General features: G+C 39.2%; 2 protein-coding genes across 2 annotated transcripts in view; one reads left to right on the plus strand and one right to left on the minus strand.

The window, feature by feature from the left end:
- The first annotated feature begins 625 nt into the window (after nt 1-625).
- smarca5 (SWI/SNF related, matrix associated, actin dependent regulator of chromatin, subfamily a, member 5) lies at nt 626-11,678 on the plus strand. The gene is made up of 23 exons (XM_005797586.3): nt 626-893; nt 2,261-2,386; nt 2,474-2,640; nt 2,718-2,818; nt 2,901-3,001; nt 3,879-4,058; nt 4,146-4,301; nt 4,723-4,854; nt 4,941-5,009; nt 5,110-5,219; nt 5,307-5,533; nt 5,882-6,003; nt 6,328-6,480; nt 6,572-6,704; nt 6,779-6,927; nt 7,021-7,143; nt 7,224-7,331; nt 8,083-8,319; nt 9,052-9,184; nt 9,279-9,397; nt 10,250-10,462; nt 10,559-10,669; nt 11,198-11,678. Exons 1-23 carry the CDS (start codon nt 822-824, stop codon nt 11,261-11,263), a joined length of 3,108 nt encoding a protein of 1,035 aa, XP_005797643.1. The 5' UTR covers nt 626-821; the 3' UTR covers nt 11,264-11,678.
- A 1,698-nt stretch (nt 11,679-13,376) lies between these two features.
- The window catches only part of frem3 (FRAS1 related extracellular matrix 3), a 36,748-nt gene continuing 26,472 nt past the window's right edge, over nt 13,377-23,652 (minus strand). Inside the window, exons 9-24 of the mRNA XM_023334410.1 lie at nt 23,194-23,391; nt 22,948-23,112; nt 22,134-22,316; nt 21,925-22,055; nt 20,911-21,069; nt 20,512-20,815; nt 19,700-19,831; nt 19,287-19,618; nt 18,124-18,316; nt 17,451-17,555; nt 17,020-17,147; nt 16,808-16,942; nt 15,667-15,793; nt 15,386-15,573; nt 15,158-15,304; nt 13,377-14,471 (exon numbers count right to left, since the gene is read on the minus strand). Of these exons, the coding sequence (XP_023190178.1) occupies nt 13,911-14,471; nt 15,158-15,304; nt 15,386-15,573; nt 15,667-15,793; nt 16,808-16,942; nt 17,020-17,147; nt 17,451-17,555; nt 18,124-18,316; nt 19,287-19,618; nt 19,700-19,831; nt 20,512-20,815; nt 20,911-21,069; nt 21,925-22,055; nt 22,134-22,316; nt 22,948-23,112; nt 23,194-23,391 (3,188 nt within the window). The 3' untranslated portion in view covers nt 13,377-13,910. The remainder of the gene's footprint in view (nt 14,472-15,157; nt 15,305-15,385; nt 15,574-15,666; nt 15,794-16,807; nt 16,943-17,019; nt 17,148-17,450; nt 17,556-18,123; nt 18,317-19,286; nt 19,619-19,699; nt 19,832-20,511; nt 20,816-20,910; nt 21,070-21,924; nt 22,056-22,133; nt 22,317-22,947; nt 23,113-23,193; nt 23,392-23,652) is intronic.

The following is a 23,652-nucleotide window of genomic DNA, read 5'->3' on the forward strand; positions in this document are numbered from 1 at the left end:
CAAACTCGTTAATTCATTCAAAGAATTGCCTTTAATTGGTTTATAGGTTGTTATTAATTCTGTTCAGCAATAGCAAGACGCATTGCTACTGCAAAACAATAAAATTAATAATATAATTTACAGCAATCAATCATTTCTTACTTTCAGAATTTGGATCTAGGAATTACGTCACACTAAACGCATGGTGCGTTTCATTTCCATAATCGCAAGTCGGAATTTCCGAGTGCAAAGTTAGAAAGTGTAATTTTTTATGTGATAATTTTACTTCCTTAATTTTTTTTGGTTCTTTTAATTTAATGTGTTTTGTGTAGCTTATAAATATATTATGCACTATTGTATTGTATTGTATTGCTTGAACAATAGTTTTTTTCACTGAATAATTGAATCATAATTTGAAAAGTGTTTTATTGTTGGCTCACTTTTTTGCTTCTTGTTTGTTTACTTGGGTGATATTTATACAGGATGTTTTGATAATATGAAATATTTAAGTGTGACAAAAAATATATATAAGGGGGACATATTTTTCCAGCACTGTAAGGCGTTGTATGCCATACGAGGTCAGTCTTAGTGACATTTTCAAGGGTCCGCGAAAGCAGCACTTACAAGTCTCGCGAGAGATCACGTTTACCGGGTAGCTTTGTAGCGCGAGAAAAACCTTGCTAGCGTGCTGGCTGTTCAACCGGCGCGTCTTTCATTATAAACAGTAGTTCAGACTAAGCCCGTTAAGGTTCAGGAAAAACATTAACGGTCGTTTCAACAAGATATATTAAGGCACTAATTAACCGACCATATCTCTGAACTGAAGAGAAATTTCCGTCAAAATGTCCGAAAGCGAAAACTGCGTTGAACAGCGGGAAGAACCAACTGAACTTGAAGAAGCCGGAGGAGCGGAGGTAACACGGTTTAAACTATTCCCATCACTGACTAAATGTTTTTCAAACACACCACTGTTGTCATTAATGCACCCTCTCTTCGCTTTGAAAGTTATTCCGTCCTCTTTGTGTTAAATGCTGACTGTGCGAGTGTTCATGTGAGGTATCCAGGCTAGTTAGCTCTCCGCGACGGGTGCTACAGTTAGCTAACAACAGCAGCAGCATCAGATGCATCCAGCGGCCGCCCAAGCTAACGTTACCCATAAGCAGTGTTTATACTCCACAAGTTATTGCACCAAAATTATCCCCTCATTTATTGTTCACTGGTAAAATACACGCAGTCATCTTGGTGCTTGTAAATGTAAACATTTTAACTGGACCAATGAGGAGGATAACTTCTCAACTTTCCTATCAGTCTCTTTGTTTTCAATGAGTCTGATTAGAAAAAACCTGCTAACTGCTGAGGATATGTCGCACCTTCTGTTGTGTTTCAAAAAAACAAAACAAAACAAATAAAACGGCATCCTACTAACTTCATATGGCCTTTCATATGTAACAAAATACGATATATTAAGACGAGCACAAACAACTCAAAATGTATGTATCTATGTTCTAATTAAGTCGCCGTTAAAGCTGAAATCTGCACACAAGTCGCCACAGTAGTCCACATTTTATTATTAGGTAAAATGCACAATAAATAGAAATATTCTTTATTGTTCTACAGTGGGGAAATTGGTGTATCAGCAGCAAGTTATAGATAAATAGAAGCATGAGTATTAAAACTAGGATCAGAAATATAAAAATAAGAATAACTTATATAATGAAGGCAAATTTACAACATAACACAAATAGTACTGTGCAGTTATTGAAAATTGCATATTTGTATAAAATAGAATTACAAACGGGTATTGTAATAAAAAAAAATCAACAAAATGTGCATTTGTATTATTTATTTATTTTTTGCATAAAAGACAATAGGCAATTTATAACAAATGAGAAAACCAGATTTGCTGCTATTATATAAGAATTGTGCTCTTTGTGGACTGTCAATTGGACAATTTAGTCCTGCTAAGACTAATATGACATTAAATGATCACTAATTTATTGTCTTGTGTTACACCAGCTGATTCAACTTATTAATTTTCAATTATGATGCCTATTATTTAGGGCACTTAGGTTCTAATAATCATTTTTCATTTCTAAAGTAATAACTCTTAAAACATGACATGACATCAGGTTGTTAGTGTAAATATAATACATTTTTAAATAATTTATTTTTATTGAAAGCAGCTGAGGTCTTGTTCCTCATCAGTTTATTTGTGTCGATCCTATGGAATTTGAAATATGAAAAAAATATTCCAAATCTAATCTATAATCTTGTGCTTCAGGAAAAATCAGACTCTTCAGATGCCGGAAAAGAATCCTCATCAGAAGGTGGTGCTGATGCACAAGATGCATCCTCCTCTTCATCATCTAAGACTAAAGAATCCACTCCAGGTTATGAGGAGAAAGTGGTAAATAGATTATCTTGTGTAGTTGAAGTATCTGACTTGTGATTCTGGGTAAATGAGTGAAGAGACTTCCCTTCCTGTTTGTTGCAGCAAACTGACCGAACCAACAGATTTGAATATCTGTTAAAGCAAACGGAGCTGTTTGCACATTTCATCCAACCAGCTGCACAGAAGACCCCAACTTCCCCCCTGAAGATGAAGCCGGGCCGTCCTCGGATCAAAAAAGACGAGAAGCAGAACCTACTCTCTGCTGGAGAGTGAGTATTTGGCCCAAAAACTCTGTTTGTTTTTTAACCTTCGGAAACTTAAACCCATTTCCTGTTCTGTGTTTTAGCAACCGGCACCGCCGCACCGAGCAAGAGGAGGACGAAGAGCTTCTCAACGAGAGCACAAAGACCACCAATGTGTGCACTCGCTTTGATGAGTCTCCCTCCTGTAAGCGCAGACCGTCTTTCAAAGCTGAAGGAAATTTTAGAGCTGTTCTTCAGGTTAACCGCTCTCTTGCGTCTCATTTCAGATGTGAAAACAGGAAAAATGAGGGACTACCAGGTCCGTGGTCTGAACTGGCTTATTTCTCTGTATGAAAATGGAATCAACGGCATCCTGGCAGATGAGATGGTCAGTATTTCCTGGTTTATAAAAGCATGTGGGTGAATTTTAGTTAGGGCTGAAAATATTAATTGTAATGAATCGATTGTTGAAATAATCGTCAACTAATTTAGTTATTGATTAATCATTAACTGGAGTATACAGACTCAAAAAGGGCAATTTTCTGATACGACTGTCAGAGCAATAATTAAGCCCAAACTGTACAAAATATATGCATTTTGCATTTAAGATGACATAAAAGAAAGAAACTTTGTAAATATACTCTACCCAAAACTCAAGTGGCATAATTTTAGCTTCACCCGGTTCAAATTCTGTGAAAAAAAAAACTTCCATTAAACACCTTTTATCATCCAGTTGTTAATCAGCTAATAGTCAACTATTTGTCCTCCATTGTATTGATGTTAAATCAAGCAGAAAAGGCTGGACTTTCACATTTGTATGTTAAAAGTTTTTATTTTCCACTGTAGATCAAATGTTCACTAAAGTAATGCTGTCTTTGCATTTTAGGCAATAAGTATATATTTTCTTATTTTAAAAATGAATTGAATTATTCACATCTTTTAATGTGTTGCTAATATTGTATAAAAAGGATTAAATGAATAATCTGCATTTGTGCCAATTGACCCACTTAATCCCACCGGCTACAATTGTTGCAGAGTATCAACTTATATTTTCACTAACATAACCAACATAAAATGTAATAATTCATAAATATGTGTTGGGGAGGTCCAAGGATTGAAATGCATGCACTTACTTTTTAGGAAGCAATTTGGGATTAAACAGATTAATCATCAAAAGTAATCGGTTGATAACTAAAATAATGGTTAGTTGCAGCCGTAATTCCAGTTAGTTTCTGGCCTTCAACATGTTCTCTGAACCTGTTCAGGGACTGGGGAAGACCCTCCAGACCATCGCCCTGCTGGGTTACATGAAGCACTACAGAAACATTCCAGGTCCTCACATGGTGCTGGTCCCCAAGTCCACTCTGTACAACTGGATGAACGAGTTCAAGCGATGGGTGCCCTCTCTGCGTGCCGTCTGTCTGATCGGAGACCGGGATCAGCGTGTAAGCTGTGACAAAATGATTAATTTAAGGCTTTTGATTTAAAACTCTGTCATTTGAAACATTTGGGTTCTGATTGATTTCCTTCAGACCGCCCTGATCAGAGACGTTCTGCTGCCAGGAGAGTGGGACGTCTGCGTCACGTCTTACGAAATGCTCATCATTGAAAAGGCCGTGTTTAAGAAGTTCAACTGGAGGTACCTGGTCATCGACGAAGCTCACAGGATCAAGAACGAGAAGTCAAAGGTCAGGAGCTGCTGACATTTTGCCCTCTTCAAGGTTCACATGGGTGCTTGAAAATCCTAGGAAATGCTTGAATTTCATTTAGGTGTTTTAAATTTTTGGAAAGTGCTTGATTTTTGCATAAAGTCCTTGAACATGCTTGATATTAAAACTACACATTTTTGTAATAAAGTGAAATCTAATGTTTGAGTAAAGACTTAAAAGTATTACTCAAGTTAAAACCAGATATTTTCAAACACCTAATAAACATATTTTTCACAGTCTAAAGTTAAAGCAGACTAAACTTATTTTTTTATTTCAGTTAAAATTACCCAAATTATTTATAAGTGTTAAAAGCCAGAAAACTTTTTTTGTAACTTCGAATTAGTAAGTTTGAATGTAGAATGTTGTTAATGACAGTAATAATTTATGTCATGTTTTTCAGCTGTCAGAAATTGTGCGTGAATTTAAAACCACCAACCGGCTCCTCCTGACTGGAACGCCGCTTCAGAACAACCTGCATGAGCTCTGGGCTCTGCTCAACTTCCTGTTGCCTGATGTCTTCAACTCATCAGAGGTCTTTACTTCCATCCTGTTTTCTCCTCTGTCTCCTAACCCAAGTTCATGCATCAGGTTACTTATCAAGTTTTCATTTCTTTCTAGGATTTTGACTCATGGTTTGACACAAACAACTGCTTGGGCGACCAGAAGCTGGTTGAACGTCTTCACACCGTAAGTTCCAAACATTTAATGTAAATCTCATTCTTTTAAAGTGTTTATTTGGGTTGAATATCCCTTTAAATGCCGTGGTGTTGTTGTTGTTGTTGTTCAGGTGCTGCGTCCTTTCTTGCTTCGTCGTATCAAAGCAGACGTCGAGAAAACTTTGCTTCCCAAAAAAGAGATCAAGATTTACGTGGGTCTGAGTAAAATGCAGCGAGAGTGGTGAGCATCGAAGCTTCAAGATTCTTTGACATTAAATTTGATCTGAACTTAATGTCTAAAGACATCGGCTGTATTTCCACCGATCAGGTACACAAAGATTCTCATGAAGGACATCGACATCCTGAACTCTGCAGGCAAAATGGACAAAATGCGTCTGCTGAACGTCCTCATGCAGCTCAGGAAATGCTGCAACCATCCGTACCTGTTTGATGGGGCGGAGCCTGGCCCGCCCTACACCACCGACCTCCACCTGGTGGTGAACGGCGGCAAAATGGTGGTGCTGGACAAGCTGTTGCCCAAAATGAAGGAGCAGGGTGTGTAGGCTGTTTAACATTAAGCTGGCTTTTCATATCAAACTAACACGGTCTGGAAGAGTAAGTGGATTACAGAAATTATATTTATTAAAGACTTGAAAGGTTCAGTTTTCTTCCAAAGGCTTCAGATCTTTACAATGTAGAGTGCCTCCTCTGGGTCTGGGAAGATGTCCTACCCCAAGTGGAGGAGTTTAAGTATATCTGGTTCCCCTGGAGGAGATGGCCCAAGTGGCTGTGGAGAGGGAAGACTGGGCCTCCTTACTTAGGCTGATACCCAACTTTGGATAAGCGGAAGAAGATGGATGGATGACTTCCGAGGGTCCTAAGCTGTTTTGTTTCTTTGTTTAGGCTCTCGTGTGCTCATCTTCAGTCAGATGACCAGGATGCTGGACATCTTGGAGGACTACTGCATGTGGAAGAACTATGAGTATTGCCGTCTGGACGGACAAACTCCACACGAAGAAAGACAGGTACATAATGTTCATGTGTATTGAATACAGAAAAACAATGTTTATTTTATTTTTAAATGTGGCCTGCCTTACATAGTTAAGATTAGGATTTAACTGAAGTTAAAAAAATATTATTTTAATTGTGTAATTTTTGTGTTTGCCTGTTTTAAGACATTATAATGGATTCCAAAAACACATAATCAAATTTCTTGTCAACTTTTATCACAAAAACATGGTGGTCACTGGTGGGCTCCCCCTACCATCAGGCTTATAATGTATTTTAAAGGGAAACCCTGCTGGTATCATTTGACTCTTAACAAAACGGTTTCTCTCTAATGCCATCAGGTCTCCATCAACGCGTACAACGAGCCAAACAGCACAAAGTTCATCTTCATGTTGAGCACCAGGGCCGGCGGTCTGGGCATCAACCTGGCTACAGCCGACGTAGTCATTCTCTACGACTCGGACTGGAACCCCCAAGTCGACCTGCAGGCGATGGTGAGCGCTCTGCTTTCAAACGTGGCCGCAGTTAATTAGTTTCTGACTGAAGATAGTAGAAAGATTAAGAGCTATCTGGTTTGCCTTTTAGGATCGAGCTCACAGAATCGGTCAGCAGAAGCAGGTGCGTGTTTACCGTTTCATCACAGAAAACACTGTGGAGGAGAGAATCGTGGAGAGGGCTGAGATGAAGCTGCGCCTGGACTCTATCGTCATCCAGCAGGGTAAGCCTCGTGTCCGTTCTGTGAGTGGATTTAGTGGAATAAGGAAGCAAAACTAAAATATTTTTTGTTTACAGGAAGACTTGTGGATCCGAGTGCGAACAAGCTGGGTAAAGACGAGATGTTGTCCATCATCCGGCACGGTGCCACACACGTGTTTGCTTCCAAAGAGAGCGAGATCACAGACGATGACATTGATGCGATCCTGGAGCGCGGAGAAAGAAAGGTGAATCCTGCAGAGTCGCATTTCAGATGAGCTGTTCCTAAAAGGTTTAAGCTGTTTTCCTGTGAATGTAAACCTGTGATTGTTTTCTGGTAGACCATGGAGATGAAAGAGAAGCTGTCATCTCTGGGTGAAAGCACACTGAGGAACTTCACCATGGACACCGAGAACACCAGCGTGTACACGTTTGAAGGAGAGGACTACAGAGAGAAGAAAAAGGTAAAAATCCTGACCAGCAGCAGCTGTTGTACTCCATGTGTAAAATTTTAAAACTTGGGTTTGTTTTTTTTTCTTTACAGGTTATCACCAACTGGATTGAGCCTCCCAAAAGAGAACGGAAAGCCAATTACGCTGTAGATGCGTACTTCAGGGAAGCTCTGCGAGTCAGTGAGCCCAAAGCACCCAAGGTAGGACCAGTTCGCTCTACTAACATCAAGACTTAGCAATCTGGGTTCACAAAGGTGCTTTAAATACTTGAGTTTCAATTTTCAAGGTTTGGAAAGTGCCTGATTTCCTTACAAAGTTCTTGAAAATGCTTGATGTTCAAACTGCAATTTTATGTTTTATTGAAAACCTAAATTGGGAAAGTGTTACAGTTAAAACCAGATATTTTCATACACCTAATAAAAAGACAGAATTTTTTTTCTTGGTGTCTGAAGTTAAATCCGATTAAGTTTTTATTCTTTTAGATAAGCTAAATTACCTACATTATTTCATTTTTCTAAATGTCAGAAAAGGTTGCGCAAAATGTTGTTTTTTTGTGACTTTCTGTGTATATTTTGTTTAAGCATTTAAGTTGAGCAGAAATGTACCTTAATATGATTTATTTTGATATTATTATTTTTATTGTTATTTTTGTTTTAATTAGAATTACCACAATTATTTCTGTTTGTTAAATGCCAGAAAACATTTTTTGACAATCTATAAATTCAAAAGCTTGAATGTAGAATACTATCACAAGACATTATTAATAATAGTAAAAATGATATATACACTAGTTAATTTGCATTGTTTTTATCTTCATAGTGTGGTACTGGAAAAGTTTGAAAACTTACCTTCTAAGTGCTTTTGAATTTTACATTGTATGAACCCTGTATAATGCAGAGGGACAGCAGGAATGTTTTATTCTTAATGGAAATGTGTTCCATGTTTTTACAGGCTCCACGTCCGCCGAAGCAGCCAAACGTTCAGGACTTCCAGTTCTTCCCTCCACGTCTGTTTGAGCTTCTGGAGAAGGAGATCCTGTTCTACAGAAAGACCATCGGATACAAGGTTCCACGTAATCCCGACATCCCCAACTCAGCCCAGGTCCAAAAAGAAGAGCAGGCCAAGATCGACGAGGCCGAAGCTCTGACTGAGGAGGAGCTGGAGGAGAAAGAGAATCTACTGCAGCAGGTAGAGATCTTTCTCACCCAGATCGGCTGGTTTAACACGGAGTCAGTCTGTAAAGAACTGCGACTTGACTCGTAGTGTGAGACTTTGATCTGTTATGGTTTCAGAACCACTTTCTCTTGTGGTTGTGAAAGCACAAGAGAAAGTCAGTCTGATGCTGCAGCTCTGAAAGGAATGAGCATATTCTGTAAAATGGTGCGTTTGATTTATTCACCAGATATATTCCTATTCACTCATAACAACCCTGATTATAACAAAACAAACTCGCATCTTATTTTGTCATTATTCTGTCAGGATTTTCAAAATAAAAGCACTGTGTATTGTTTTTTAGCCTTTTTTCCAAGTTAAAACTTAAATTAATTAAAAACCCTACATGATCAGACTTTAGACTCAAGTCAGATAGTATTTTAGTCTCTAAGGATGGAAATTTATGAAATTTGCTTTTGATACTTTTCAAATTTTAAAAAGTGCAAAACATGACAAATAAACTATATTTAAATTTATGGTTTCACCCAACTGTATTTCCTGACTACTGTACGTTTTAATAAATACTTGCACCTTGACCTCTAATATTCTCCACAAGGCTATTAAAGAAAGTATTTAAAAATCTATTTAATTGTATTCCTTTGATATAATTCTACAATGCACAGCATAGTTATGTTTCTTAGGAGTAAATGATGAGAAACATCATGGAGCTTTGCTACATTCATCAGTTTTGGGGTTTTTTTCTTGCAGGGATTCACAATTTGGAGTAAACGTGACTTCAACCAGTTCATTAAAGCCAACGAGAAATGGGGAAGAGACGATATCGAGAACATTGCCAGAGAAGTCGAGGGGAAAACACCTGAAGAAGTTATGGAATATTCTGGTAATTAATAAATACATATAAATAATTTAAACATGTATTTAGTGTTCTGTGGGGTATTTTTCTAACTTTGTGTGTATTCTTTATTTCTTTGCAGCCGTTTTCTGGGAGCGCTGCAACGAGTTGCAGGATATCGAAAAGATCATGGCCCAGATCGAGAGAGGAGAAGCCAGAATTCAGAGAAGAATCAGCATTAAAAAAGCTCTGGACTCGAAGGTGATCCACCATCTGTTGGTTTGAAGCAGCAGCTCAACATCAGGCTTCCAGCTTGAAAATGCTCAAATTTCCAGGTTTTGAAAGTGCTTAGTTTATGTATAAAGTTCTTGGAAGTGCTTGATATTTTAACTGAACAGATTTGCAATAAAGTGCAATCTAACATTTGATTAAAAAGCTAAATTTGGAAAGCATTATTTTACAGTTGAAACCAGATATTTTCATGCACCTAATCGAGACACACCATCTTTTTTTTCTTTCACTGTTTGAAGATAAATCAGACCAAAAATTATTATTTTTTAGATCTGTTAGAATTAAAGAAATAATTTCTAGTTAATAAATGCAAGAAAACTTGCTGAAAATATTTGTAGACATTTATAACTGTTCTTTGTATATTGTGTTTTTAAGCATTTAATTTGAGCAGGAACGTCATTTATCTTAACATGATTTGCTTGGATTGTTTCAGGATAATGAATATTATTTATAATTTTTTAGTAACCTATTGATCTGTGTAATTGAAATTAAGTTTGGCTTATATTTTATACTTTAAACAAGGCCATTTATGTTATTTTTCCTCATACCAGTCAGTTGTACAGTGTGTGTGAGTGAGACATTTCAAAACTTAAAATAGTATTATTTATGCTCACCTCATTCCTTCTGTAGAATATAGAATACTATAACAAGATATTATTAACAGTAATAAATATTAGTAAATCAAAGCTATCTTTTTTTAGTTCATTTGTATTGTTTATATCTCTGAAGTGTGGTGTTGAAAAAGTTAAAAAACTTACTTTGAAAATGCTTTAATTTTGCTGTGGTAAGTGTCCCAACCCTGCAACATGTTCCTGTGTGCAGATTGGACGCTACAAGGCTCCCTTCCATCAGCTCCGCATCTCCTACGGCACCAACAAGGGCAAGAACTACACGGAGGAGGAAGACCGCTTCCTCATCTGCATGCTGCACAAGCTGGGCTTCGACAAGGAGAGCGTCTACGACGAGCTCCGCCAGTGCATCCGCAACTCGCCCCAGTTCCGCTTCGATTGGTTCCTCAAGTCCAGGACAGCCATGGTGAATTCGGTCTTCGTAGAGCTTTCTTGATTTTTGTTTTTCCTCGTGTGTTGGTTGACACAAGTAAAACTTTAGGGTCTTGTTCTGTTGATGTAGGAGCTGCAGAGGCGATGCAACACTCTGATCACACTGATAGAGAGAGAGAACATGGAGCTGGAGGAGAGAGAGAAGGCTGAGAAAAAGAAGAGGGGACCAAAGAGCAGCTCAGTAAGTCGGAGCTTAGATAGATGGAATATCTGTGCAAAGGCTGAAATGATTAATCGATTATTGGAATAATCGGCAACTAATTTAGTCATAAATTAATTGTTAAACTAGAGTGTATAGATTCAAATAAAATGCCATTTAGTGGAAAAAACAACACATTCAGAGCAGTAACCAAACCAGAATTACATTTTGTATTTAAGATAAAAAATAATGTTTGTACATGTATTTTAGGCAAAATGCCTCCAGCGACATAGTTTAGCTTCACCTGGTTCAGACTTACTAAGGGAATGCTATGGTATACTTTTAGGCAATAAAATGGTTAATTTCTTATTTAATAAAGGAATTCAATTATTTATTTGCATCTTTTAATGACTGGTAAATGAAGTGGTTAAATGAGAAATCTGTAGAATTGTCAGAAAAATTTATTAGTTGATTACTGAAATAATTACTTGCATCCATCACTAGCAGTTTTGCTGACATCACTCATTTTTAGTATCACTGAAAGCGTTTCTCCATCTCTCTCTCCTCCAGGCGCAGAAACGTAAAGCAGAGGGAACCCCCGATGGCCGAGGACGCAGGAAGAAGCTCAAGTTGTGAGGCAGCTCACAAAATAAAAGATGAGAATTTTACCATGTCAACCAGCTCCAGCGTCATTAGTCCTAGTTTCCGTCTGTTCTGCAGGCTGTGATGATGTACTGTGTTTGAAATCCACCCCAACTGCTCTGGTTGTTTTAGGGAAGTGTTACTTTATGGGCCTGCATTGTCGTCACTGACCTGAACACTTCAGCTGTGCTGGTTTAGATTTTTTGTTTGGTAGTTTTGTTTGTTTTTTATTATTAGATGTTAACTGAAATAATTGTATTTATGCCATTTGGTTGCACTGCATTCCATTGCTCAAAATGTACCCTTTGTATTATTTTTTTTTTTTTGGAAACATCTGTTCTTGCATCTCTTTGGAGTAAAAAATGTCTTTTTGAGCATCACAAATAAATCTCCCCTTTTTATATTAAAACTTCTAGTTAGGCTTTTCTATGAAATTAAGCTTTAGATCATATTTGCCCCCGGTAGAATAGGCCATGGACTTCATTTTTTATTTTAGATTTATGTCATGTTATGTCATTCCCTCATTATAAACAAACCCATAGCAGTATTTTGACTCATTCTGCAAATGCTCCTAAGAACAAATGGCATCAATGGACGGACTGGAGAAGCATGATGGCGTGTTGGAACCGGTAGGAGGTTCTTAAAGAGACGGATACAGTTATGATCCGAAGTCAAATAGTTATTTTTGATATAAAACAACTGAAGGGAATGTAGTTGATTTTGATATATGTACCTGCAAAATACGTAACTCTTTAAAATGTTTTTCAATGGGGCATTATTATGTAAATGAAACTTTTCAGAGCTTTATATCATGTTAAAATGTCATTCCTTCATCAAAAACAAACCCAGAGTGTTTGACTCATTCTGCAGCTGGTTCTGGAACAGTCCAAACGGCGTGGAGAAGCATTGTTGTGATGAGCTGAAAAAGGAGGCGAGTCGGTAACTAGGAGGTTCTTAAAGAGACAGACCAATTTCAAGGCGCCAAGTCAAAACCAGTTATTTTTGGTATGTAACGAAGGTAATAGTTCACTGATTGCGCTATAAAATGGCACTAAGTGCCTGGAAAATACATAATCCTACGTATTATTTAAAAGACTTTTTATTTATTTATTTTTTTAGCTTCGTATGTTATTAGCTCATTGAAAACACATCCAGTGTTTCTTTGACTCGTAAGCATTTTGACTCATTCTGCAACTGCTCCTAAGAATGGAGACATGAATGGACGGCACAGACTTACTGAAGGGGGCGTGTCTTAAAGAGACAGGCCTAGTTGAATGCTTCACAATATAATCTAACAAAAGTCGCACATCTGTCATAGTGCTGGATGTTCAGCTCTACTCTTGTGATGTCATCCATCCCATATGTACACAAAGCAGCATTGGATTAGATCTTCAAAGCAGTTTTAAAAATTTTGAAATCATCACGTAAATGTAGTTTTTATTTCTCCCTTCATTTATGAAAAGGAACAATTCAGTAATAAAGAAAAGAGCAAATACATCCCTCTTTAAATAAGACACTTCTTAAAGGAAAAAATGACATTTCATTTGGCTGTAAAAATGTAGTTTATCCAAAGCTTGGGATTTGTTACCAATGACATTTTGCTTATTTAATATCTTCCTTATGAAAATGTTTTCTTTATCTTCTTGAACTGATCAACAAAACTGAAAAATTAAATTTAACCCTCCTTTAATATTTACACAGCTCATTCTGAACAAAGGTTTTTCATGGTGCATTTACAATCCCTTTAACAATGTAGTGCCATTAATCAGCTGACGTAACATTTGATCACATTCATTCAGATCTGCTTTGTCCATTCAGTCTTTTTTACTCTGCTCGTCACAAAACTCAATAATGAATTGCAACAATAAAAAAATAAAATAAAAGTTATGCATAGAAAAATTGTCTTTTGAGATGAAAGTTTCCATTTAGTTGTAAATTTGTTTCATCTAAACTGCAAAAACAAAATCTTTCCAAATATTTTTGGTCTAGTTTCTAGTTAAAATGTCTTACTATTGAAATAAGACAAAACTAATTCACATGCAACTTCTCAACAAAATAAAAGCTTGTTCTAAGTAAATAATTCTTTAATGTTGATTTAAAAATGTGCTGCAATTCCACTGACAAACTGTTTCACTTATAATATATTTTCCCATGTTATAAGTGAATTCATCTACCAGTGGATCTAGTACTTTTAAAATCAACATTAGAGGATTATTTACTTAAAACAAGCTCCTACATATTTCAGGAAATACTAAGACATTTAAACTAGAGACCAGGCCAAAACTATTTGGTAAGATTTTGTGTTTTTGCAGTGTACGGCATGCATCTGCAAACACAAGATAAACTGTAGTATTTTACAGCAGGACATTAGATAAACAAGGCCAGTATTTTAGGGTAGAATCCACATATTTCAATAATTCTGAAAAGGCTTCATCAAGGCACAACCTACAGAATACTAGTGTTAAAATGAGCCTCAAAGCTGGGACGCTGTCTGCATGAGGGCGCTGCGCGCCGACAGCCTTCGCTGTCCACACGTTGCACTCGGTTTTATCCAGTGCTACAATCAAAGGCACAGTGGTGAGGAAGACTGTTGCAGTCTTTTCAAGAGGAGACTGAAGATGAAGAGAATCGGAGCCCGCATTTAGACCTCAGAGCTGTCTGAACTGCTCCACATGCCTGCAGGCCTGTAGCCTGAGTAGGCAGATGAGGAGGAAGTGGCATACGGAGGGAACTGAGCTTCCTTTTCCTTCCTCTTGTGCCTCAGCAGCAGAATGACAACGATGGCGATGAGGCAGATGAGCAAGATCAGAGCTGCGATTCCCACCAGCATGGGCAGGAAGGAGGTGTCAGCCGGCTCTCTGCCCGAGCTCTCCAGCAGGGGGCGCTCCAGGAGGCGGTCACCGCTGGGCGACCAGGGTTGCCGCTGGCTCACCACCATGCGGTCAGATCGGTCCAGAGCGATGTGCTGGATGTTGGTGCCCCGGTTGTTTTTGATGCCAATGTCCTGGGCCACAGCAGGACCGGAGAGCGCCGGGGCGGCCCTGCGTTGGCGACCGCCTGCGTCCGAGACGTGAGGCTGCGCGACCGAAGAGACGCTGTGTTGGAGGTACTCCACGCTGCGTTTGCCAATGTGACGGTTCGCATTCTCTCTGGAGCGGAGGGTGTAGATAGTGTGGATGAACCATTCCCGACCAGCAGCCACCTGGAAAAGAAAGCAAAAATATTTCTATTATTCTTCCCTCTTAAAGCTGCAGTAACTTTTATAAAAATATGGTTTTCACATATTTGTTAAAATTATCATTTTGTTGTGACAGTGTAGTATAAGACATATAGTCTGTGAAAAAAAAATAAAAATCAAGTTGTCTTCCCCCAGTGCTCCCAGTACTAACTGCAGAAATTTACCACTCAGTAAGAAACAACCAATCAGCGCCAGGAGGCGGGTCTTAATGCTGTTAATCACTTTCGTCACTCATCATTTATTTCTGCTGGAGCTGATTAGCTGAACCCTCAAGAGTAAAGATAAGGAAGACTGTAGACTTTATAGGTAGTGCTAATGATAATTGGTTATTATTTCCAATCTGTGAGTGGCACTAGTACTTTTTTTCTTAAATCAATATTTAAGAATTATTAACCTAAAACAAACTTCTACTTCTTGAAGTTACGTGTTAGCTGGTTTTGTCTTATTTCAAATGTACTAAACTATTTTCAATAGAAAGTAGACCAAAAATACTTGGTAAGATATAGTATTTTTGAGGTGTGTTTTTAAAAAGCAGGAGGAAAACTGAACAAAGACCTGAGAGATGCATCATCTTCAAGTTTTCAGAAGAAAAGAAAAAAACATTTTTCCACATTTTGTTGCTGGACATCATCGGTCTGAGAGACACGGACCTGAAAAAGTGGTGAAGAAGAGAGCATGAAACCGTCTGACCCTGGTTGTGTGACCAACGTTTGAGCTCCAGATGCATCTTGGGCCAGTTTGGCCTTAAAAGAAACGTCCCCAAATGCTGAAGCTTGAGTCTCTGGCTGGGCTTTGTCCTGAAGAACCACGCACATTAAAATTACAACAAGTATCAGCAACAAATCTTCTAAAATACCTCAAATTTTGTTGCATCCTACCAAGATCTTGAATCTGTAGAGCAGAGAGGGAGCGTCTGCCAGGCAGCCATACTCCCTGTTGGTAGGGTTGTACTTGGGGACGTATCCATCCGCCCCAGTGCAGAGGAAGACCTTCTCAATGCTGCAGGAGAAGGAGTCGCCCAGGTTCTGCACAGGATCTACCATAACACGGCCGTAAATAGTGGAGCCTGAAACAAAAGGACAGCAGACGTGTGAGAGAGTCTATAAATCATAAAGGTTGTAGTATTCTGTGTCGCCACTAGATGGCAGTGGTGTTCAACCTTCTGAAAAAGCAGCATCAGTTCCTTCTCCAAAGCCCATGGAGCCGTCAGACAACCAGAGCTCTTTCTTAGACAGCAGGAACATCTGAGTGTTTAGACTAAATTCAGCCGCCACTGGGTCGCTCACCTACAAGAGAAGGATTACACATCCAAAAGACCATGACTCTGGAGGTAAATCAAGGTCACCAAGTCATTTTATGCACCACTAATCTGGAACAAACTTCAAGAAAACTGCAAAACAGTTCATTTAAACAACCCAGCTGTTAGGAGCCGCTTTTGACTAAGAATAACTGGAACACTGATCATTATAGTTGACGATGGCATTTGACAAAATGTGATGTTTAGTGTTAGTTCCATAATTGTTATGACGCCTGTTGCAATAAATCATTTAATTGCATGATATATTAAAACAAGCTAATTGTTTTTCTCTTTTCTCACTCACCAAAAACTGGATGATAGTCTGGCGCTTTGCTCTTAACCAGCATCTTTTTTTTTCTCCCCCCCGGGGGGCTTTTGTGGGCTCTAGTGTCCCTTATATGAAAGTAGGCTGACAGGAAAGTGGGGAAGACATGCGGCAAATATCGCCGGGTCCGGGAATCGAACCCGCGACGGCCGCGTTGAGGACTCAAGGCCTCCAAACGTGGGTCGCGCTATGCCCTACGCCACCACAGCACGCCCCAACCAGCATCTTTTTTAAAGGACAATTACATCTATAGAGACTTCATAATTCATAATTTCATTTGTTTTTTGTAGTGTTGTTTTATAGTGTAAACACTTCCTTGTTGCTGAAATGTGCTAATCAAATAACTTGACTTAAACTTTTTTTTAATTAAGGATCTTCCACTTTTTAGCATTGAAACAAGTTCCAATGTGTTTTTTTTTTTTTTAAACCAGTTTTATCTAGGTAGGCTTTGGAGTTGTAAAGCATTCACACAGAAGGTCTTATTGACGCCATATTTAAGTAACAGTATGAACGACCACTAAAAAAAAACCCAATTCACATCTCAGCAAAGAACTGGAATTGAGAATCAAGGCCTGCTGTAGTGCCAATACTGTGCACAACACAATTCAATTTCCATTTGCTCAAAGAAAAACTCGTTCTGCTTAATTGTGCCCTGGTTAACTAATGGGGTTGATGTACCTGCTGGAAGCGAATGTCCATGTCAAAAGTGAGCGACTCTCTCGGGTGGCAGACAGGAGGGATGCTGAACTCCCCATTGGGCGAAGAGATGCAGGGAACCAGCTTCACTGTGTAGGTCCCAGAGTAGTCCCGCACCTACAAACCAGACGCCCAGTGAATCGTTGGGAGCATTCAGCTGCTTCTCCTTTTAAGGGTGGAAAAAAATGACTCACTGCAAAATCTGAGACGAAACTCCACTGCTGCATGGGCTGGTTGTAGGTCGGTTCAGTTCTGACCAAAGCGAGGGTAAAGGTCAGTCCGGGAATGTCAGCACACATTACCATGGATGACACACTGGTTCCTGAAGACAAATACAAATACGGGCAGCATTATACCTAATCTAAACAGCAAGTCTGTTAATATTTATAGGGGCATTCTTGGAGCCACAGGCTTCGCAACTGTAAATGCTGAAGGGTCACTTCAACATTTGCTTGAATGACCTTTGGCAGTTTCACAAGAGAAAGACCCCTGAGGCGGAACTCCACAAATAGATGAAGAGAGGATGTTGGCCACAGAGTAACCCAATATGCTCCTGCTTGTACAGAATTATCCTTCGGGACAAGTTTAGGGTATGAATGTATGCACGAGGGCGCCAAGCTCATACCTGGATGAGACATAACAAACTGTCCCCTGAAGCGAGCCTCGGTCTTGAAGTTGACCACCAGGCGTCCCTCCTCATTTATGCGCATGCTGGTGGGATACATGGCTCCTATAGCAACAGAAGATAACAATACAATGTTCTCAATTTTACCATATTAGCTGCATTTCCAGCTAGCAAAGAATTGAAATTACAAAAATTAATTTGCTTAATGGAAACAGGCCAATTTTTAAAAAAAACGTCACGTTTTTCAATAAAAAGATTTTTTTTGGCCGTATCAAATAGATATAAATGACAAAACTGCAACCGAAACAGTTTTCTTGCATCTCACGAGTCAACAATTGGATGTTGCTACTGGCGGAAACATGAAGAAAACAGGAAGTGGTAATCTGACAATTGCTTTTTCTGACAATGTGCAGCTGGATCCAGCTGGATCCACTTCCGTAAAATTGGCAAATACAAGTTACATAGCCGCTCTTGCAATGCTCCACCAGCGTAACTGTTTACATCTGTCGCTATCATGATTTTTAAGGACATTTCTTATTTCATGAAAACACCACGATTGCGAAATTGTGTTTTTACGACATTTGCAGAATAGCCAGAAAGATTTGCACAGATTTGTAATGGAAACGCAGCTACAGTTGTCTTGGCAGGGACCAGCAGAGAAGAGTTGAAGTACCTTGTAGTTCAGCTTCAGGTGGGCTGCCGATGCCGTCCTGCCACAGAATGGCCGTATCATAAACGAAGGTGAGCTTAAGCTCCGACTGCAGGTCAAAGTGCTGCCAGCCTCCAACAGCGACAGGGGAGTGGAAGACATAGGACACAAACAGAGGAACCCGCAAAGTGACGAAAGACTGGACCAGGTTCAACACCTAGATGGTAGGAAATAAGAACATCCTGGAAAGTCAATCAGTTCATATTGAAAAGGAAGCATAGCTTCTTTCAATTCTACAATATCACAGTTGATATTGTAGGATCTCAATTGTACAAAACACACAAATGTTATTATTTATTCACAAAAATGAAGCCAAAAGGATTAAAAATCTTGTAGAGTCACTTATATCAGCAAAAACGTAATCTAGTAGTTTTCTGTAGGACTCCATCAATCTTTTACGTTGTTGTGCCATTGGACATTGTAACACCTTCATCTTTACTCTCTCATGTTGATGACCCAGTTGGGTAAAAGTTTTAGGTGTTTGTCAGATTACCTCAAATTTTAGTCTAGAATACTTTGGTGTAGGGCTGTAGCAAACAATTATATTAGTAATTGATTGTCCTATTGATTATTCTTACTAATATTATTAACAAAATGGCACATTTTGCAGATTTTCGTTTACCACTTCAGCTTACAAGATCTGAAATACACGAAAGATGCAAATAAAAATTCATTCAATTCCATAAATTCAGTAACAGCATTCCTTTTTTGTATCAAGGGATGCACCTGCGGCTTAAAATTTAGAGGGCATGACCAATCGCAGCTTCTTTGGATTTAAAGTGACAGAGGCATTAAAACAGCTCATTCTGAAAGGAGCTCAAAATATGCAGAACTGACCAAACTGAAATCTCATTATGTAAAAATGATTTGTGCAAAAATGTAATGAGCCTGTTTTGTGTAGCCCATAGACCTGTCCTAACCTATTAAAGGAAGCACAATAATAAATGTGGAACCAAGATTGAAGATCATCGTTGCATTTGAAGGAAGAAGGGGAAGCTTTGCAAGTCTGAGAACATTATTCCAGCTGTGAATTATGGCAAACAACCTATACTATCATGGCTAAACCACCAGTTACATCACACGAGATTACAAAACTGTGGACCTTTAGTAAAACAGAACCAGCTGACCTGTCCGTCAGTGCCGATGGAACCGCCGCAGTCGTTGAGCAGCTCAGACATGTCGTAGTAGCTGGTGAATTCCCAGAGGCAGGCTTCCAGGTTCAGGTTCCTGTAGAAGCGCAGTGAATTGGCTGAACGCATGGCGGTGCTGTACTGGTACGGCGACGTCTCCCCGATGATTTCAGGGTTCTTTGTTGCATCTGTGATGAAGCCGTAACCAGTTTGGACCTCATTAAAGTCCAGCAGGTTGGAGCAGCGGTGGTTCCCCACGCGTGTGCCGTCCGGACTCAGCGTGAGCTCAAAGTTAGACAAAGGCCTGGTGGAGATCACTGGGAGCATTCCTGGGGAAGGAAAAGTAGCTCAACATAGATTATTTTGGTCAATATAACAAAACAACAATAGTTGTGTTCGAAAATAATTACCATCCATGTGCGGCATGTTGATGGTCAGTTTGATAAGGTTGGGAAAGTCTGGATCATCTGGACCCGTGTAGCGGATCTTCGCAGAGAAGGGTTCTGCTCCGACAGTTCCCGGGATGTGAGGCTGACACATTCCTGGCATTAAAATCAATTAAAAATGAATTAACTCACAGTACAGCTGCAACTAACAATTATTTAAGTTATTGATTTCTCTACCATTATTATTATTTTGAAGATTAATTGATTAATCAGACAAAAAATTGTCACATTTTATAGAATATTTAAAAATGCATTAAAGATGCAAATCATTTGGTCTATTTTGTAAATGAGAAAATGAACATTTTATCGCCTAACAGACAACAATATGGTATTCTTATAGTGTAGGCTTGATCATTTGTTGCAAAATCTAAGCCCTACTCCTTGACTAGACATCAATACAGTATATGGCTGATCTGGTGACCATTTCATTGATTAACTGATTAATAATTGGATAGCAAAAGGTGATTAATAGAAGATTTATTTGACAGAATTTCAACAAGGTGAAGCTAAAACTATGCCACTTCAATCTTGGGTATAACATATCTACAAATGTATTTTTTTAGTTCATCTTAAATGCAAAATGTATTTTTGATACAGTTTTGGTGCAATTACTCTGAAAATGTTCTTATTTCAGCAAATGACTTTTTTAAGTTTGTATACTCCAGTTAAATGATTATTTCAATTATTGATTAATCACGAGTAATCCGATTAATCGTTTCAGCCCTAACTCACAGAGGAATCCATTTGAACTGAGAGATTCGTCTTCCAATACTCGCCTTCCTCCGTACTGATAACAAAGATGGGACTGGACAGTTCTAAGCCAGCGTCTCCGTTGGTGTTGAAGGCTCTTGCTGCGCACTGAACTCTGGAGCCAGCTTGAAAGTAGATTGAGTCCAAGGTGATGGATTTGGTGTTGGTGAAGAAGGTGTTGGTGTCCACCTCCCTCATGGGACTGGTCACTCCGTCTGGTCCGGTAGGAGCGCTGATCAACCAGCGGTACTGGGTCAAAGTGTCATTGATGTTCTCTGCAGAGCAGATGGAACCCGTTTTATCAAAGTCCTGGTACTTTGGGTTGCAGGCCTGGAAGCAAAGAGAAAGAGATTAAAAGTCAACTTTAATGTAAGTTAGATTTTGGACATAAGTGGATGGACCAGAGGAAGCAGGACGGCACCCACCGTCACACACACAACAGGGTATCCGTTGGGTGGGCTGGGCCGGTCTCGGGTTTTGGCCGTGTCGTCGTACATGAGGAGAGACACCACATGAGGCACTGCAGGGAACGTGACATCTGCGACGCTGTCCATCTCCTCAATGTACACTATCGCCTTGTTCATCTGGCAGGAATAGGAGAACATTCGCTCCATAAACATGTGGAAACTGTAACTTCTCTAATAAATAATGGTGACAAAGAAATTTGGCTTCATTCGTTCACTGAAAGCTTTTTGTTGCTTTTGTGGTTTAATTTCTCTCCACTGTCACCTCTTACAGGAAGTGAAGAGATTTAATCTGCAAGTTTTGATTTATTAAAACTTGCAGTTTCTGAGCTTCAGACTTACTTATTTTTCTTTTTTTTTTTAATCATCTCAAATGTTTTCATATAAATTTTATCTCTAATTTTGCTCATTCTAAATACATCTGCGATCCATATCTGTAATTCTGTCAGAAAGTTTTAAAATCTCTCACTCAGGTCATAACATGTCTCTCTGTCTTTCATTGGGTATTAAGATCATTTCTGCACCTAATTTTAATTCGTATGCGTCTTTCAGACTCTAATTATAATCAGAGATCAAATGGAAGTGGGTGAGATTCCATAAATGCAGATTTAAATCAGAGAACACTGTGCTCCTTTTGGGATTTACAGTTTTAATTACGATATAATGAAATGCAAAACAACTTTGGAAGTGATAACCTATTTCCAACCTGAATGGCATGTGGCTGCTGCAGAGCGTATGGGTAGAATGTCCCAGTTCTGTTTATAGGTTTGTCTTCTGTTGGGCTCTGCAGCATCTCATTCCAGAGGGAAAAGCTTTTTAAAGGCCTGAGCTTCGGCTGTGCTGACAGCACTGCCAGCTGCTGCCTGCCTATTTTAACATGAGGGGATGCGTGTTCTCGTGCGCGGCTGTGCAGGAAGCACTCGGACCGCTGCAGGTTTCTATTTGTTTATGTGCGCCACGCGGTCTTTGGCTCACCTGTATTTCAGCCACCATGTTGTCGTCAGGCTTCATGTGAACCGTGAAGGCCTCTCTCATCTCTCTGTGACCGTCATACAGGATCTCGATTTCAACAAAATGTTCCTTCTCACCTTCCTTGAACTCCACATCTGAAACGCAGAGTGGGAGGTTAAGCGCCGGGCAGCTGAAAGGAACAGAAAACAGAAACCCAACCTGGGGCCTCTTACCCTCAGACAGTGGGTTGTAATCCTCTCCAGACGTGGCAGAGCCATCCTTGGTGTGTATCCGCACTACTGACAGTTTTGATGCGTCTCCAAAACGCAAGATGGGGATCTTCACTCTGGCCACCTCACCTTTGACCTGAGGTTCTCGCACGCTGTATTTGATCTCAGAAAAACGGATGATGGGCTCTAAAAACGGGGAGATGCATACAGCAAAACTGTGAAAGATCATATTGTTCCACACAAATAAATAAACTTAAGTTTAACTCATATCAACAGAAAGTATGGCGCCAAAGAACTAGTACATTTCCACCAAAAATGTTTGAGATTAATCTAAAAAAAAAAAAAAAGAAGTGGAAATTTCTGACTTTGAAAGGTCAAAAATTTGCTAGAAAAAAAAAACTTAGAAAATTTGACATTAATCTAAAAAAAAAAATTCCAGAAAAAATCATGTGAATTTCTGAATTTCAAACAACAAACATTTTGGACATTGAAACTCAGAAATAAACACTTTTTTTTTCTAGATGCTCAAGAATGATAAAAATATGTTTATTAATCTTTATTATGCAAGATCACTTTCTTGTAATGCAACTACAATACAAAGTATTTGTTTCTTTACAACTAAACTTTTATGCTAAGTAGAAACATGTTTATCCAGAGACCTTTACTGAAAAGCCAACTTTGCTGCACCCAAATCAGCTTTTGTATAATTTATTAAACTCTTCTAAATAAAAGAAGGTGACTGAATCCTGTTTCTATAACTGAGCATAGATTTGTTTTCCCAAACAGAAACATTTTGACAACTAGATGCATTTCATACTGTCTTTCTCGTCTGTGATGGTGACCAGCGCGTCCTTCTGCTCCCCGATTGAGGCTCCGTACGGGGATTTGCTCTTCGGACTCCCCAGCACCAAGCGGAACTCCTCATCTTCCTCATGGACTGAGTCATCCATCAGGCCAACCACACACGGCTTCTCCGACTCGCCTAGCAAGGCAGAAACATTCAGATAACACAAGAGTTGACAATAGGGACAGTGAGGTGTGTGGAGGTTCAATGATTTTCCACCTGGCAGAAAGGTGATGATGGAGGCGTCAGTGTTGGGCCTCTCGCTGTAGTCCATCATAACCTGAGCGGATCCCTGCCGGGTGTAGCAGCGCACTGTGGATCTGAGGCTGATGTCTCCGCTGCGGTACACCATCGCGCTCACTTCGCCGTCAGATTCATCCACCTTGTAGCTCCCCTCCTTAAACTGAACCTTCGGCACTGAAACAAAATTGTTCTGTTACAAGACAATCATCGTACGTTCAGAAAAGACAGTAACTGAAAGTTTGGGTTACTGTCAGCAAAAACAGATCAGCAAAAACTCTGACCCTGTTAGTTTTCATTATCAAAACAAAAGTAAATTGAAGAGTAAAATAAATGTCTGAATCTAAATCAATTTGAGAAAAATAAGACGTAACTTAAGGCTGGTGATTTGTTTTTACCATGGGATTATAATTTTCTCAGATATAAATAGATTTTATT

The sequence above is a fragment of the Xiphophorus maculatus genome, chromosome 5 (assembly GCF_002775205.1).
Source record: "Xiphophorus maculatus strain JP 163 A chromosome 5, X_maculatus-5.0-male, whole genome shotgun sequence".
Classification (NCBI taxonomy): domain Eukaryota; kingdom Metazoa; phylum Chordata; class Actinopteri; order Cyprinodontiformes; family Poeciliidae; genus Xiphophorus; species Xiphophorus maculatus.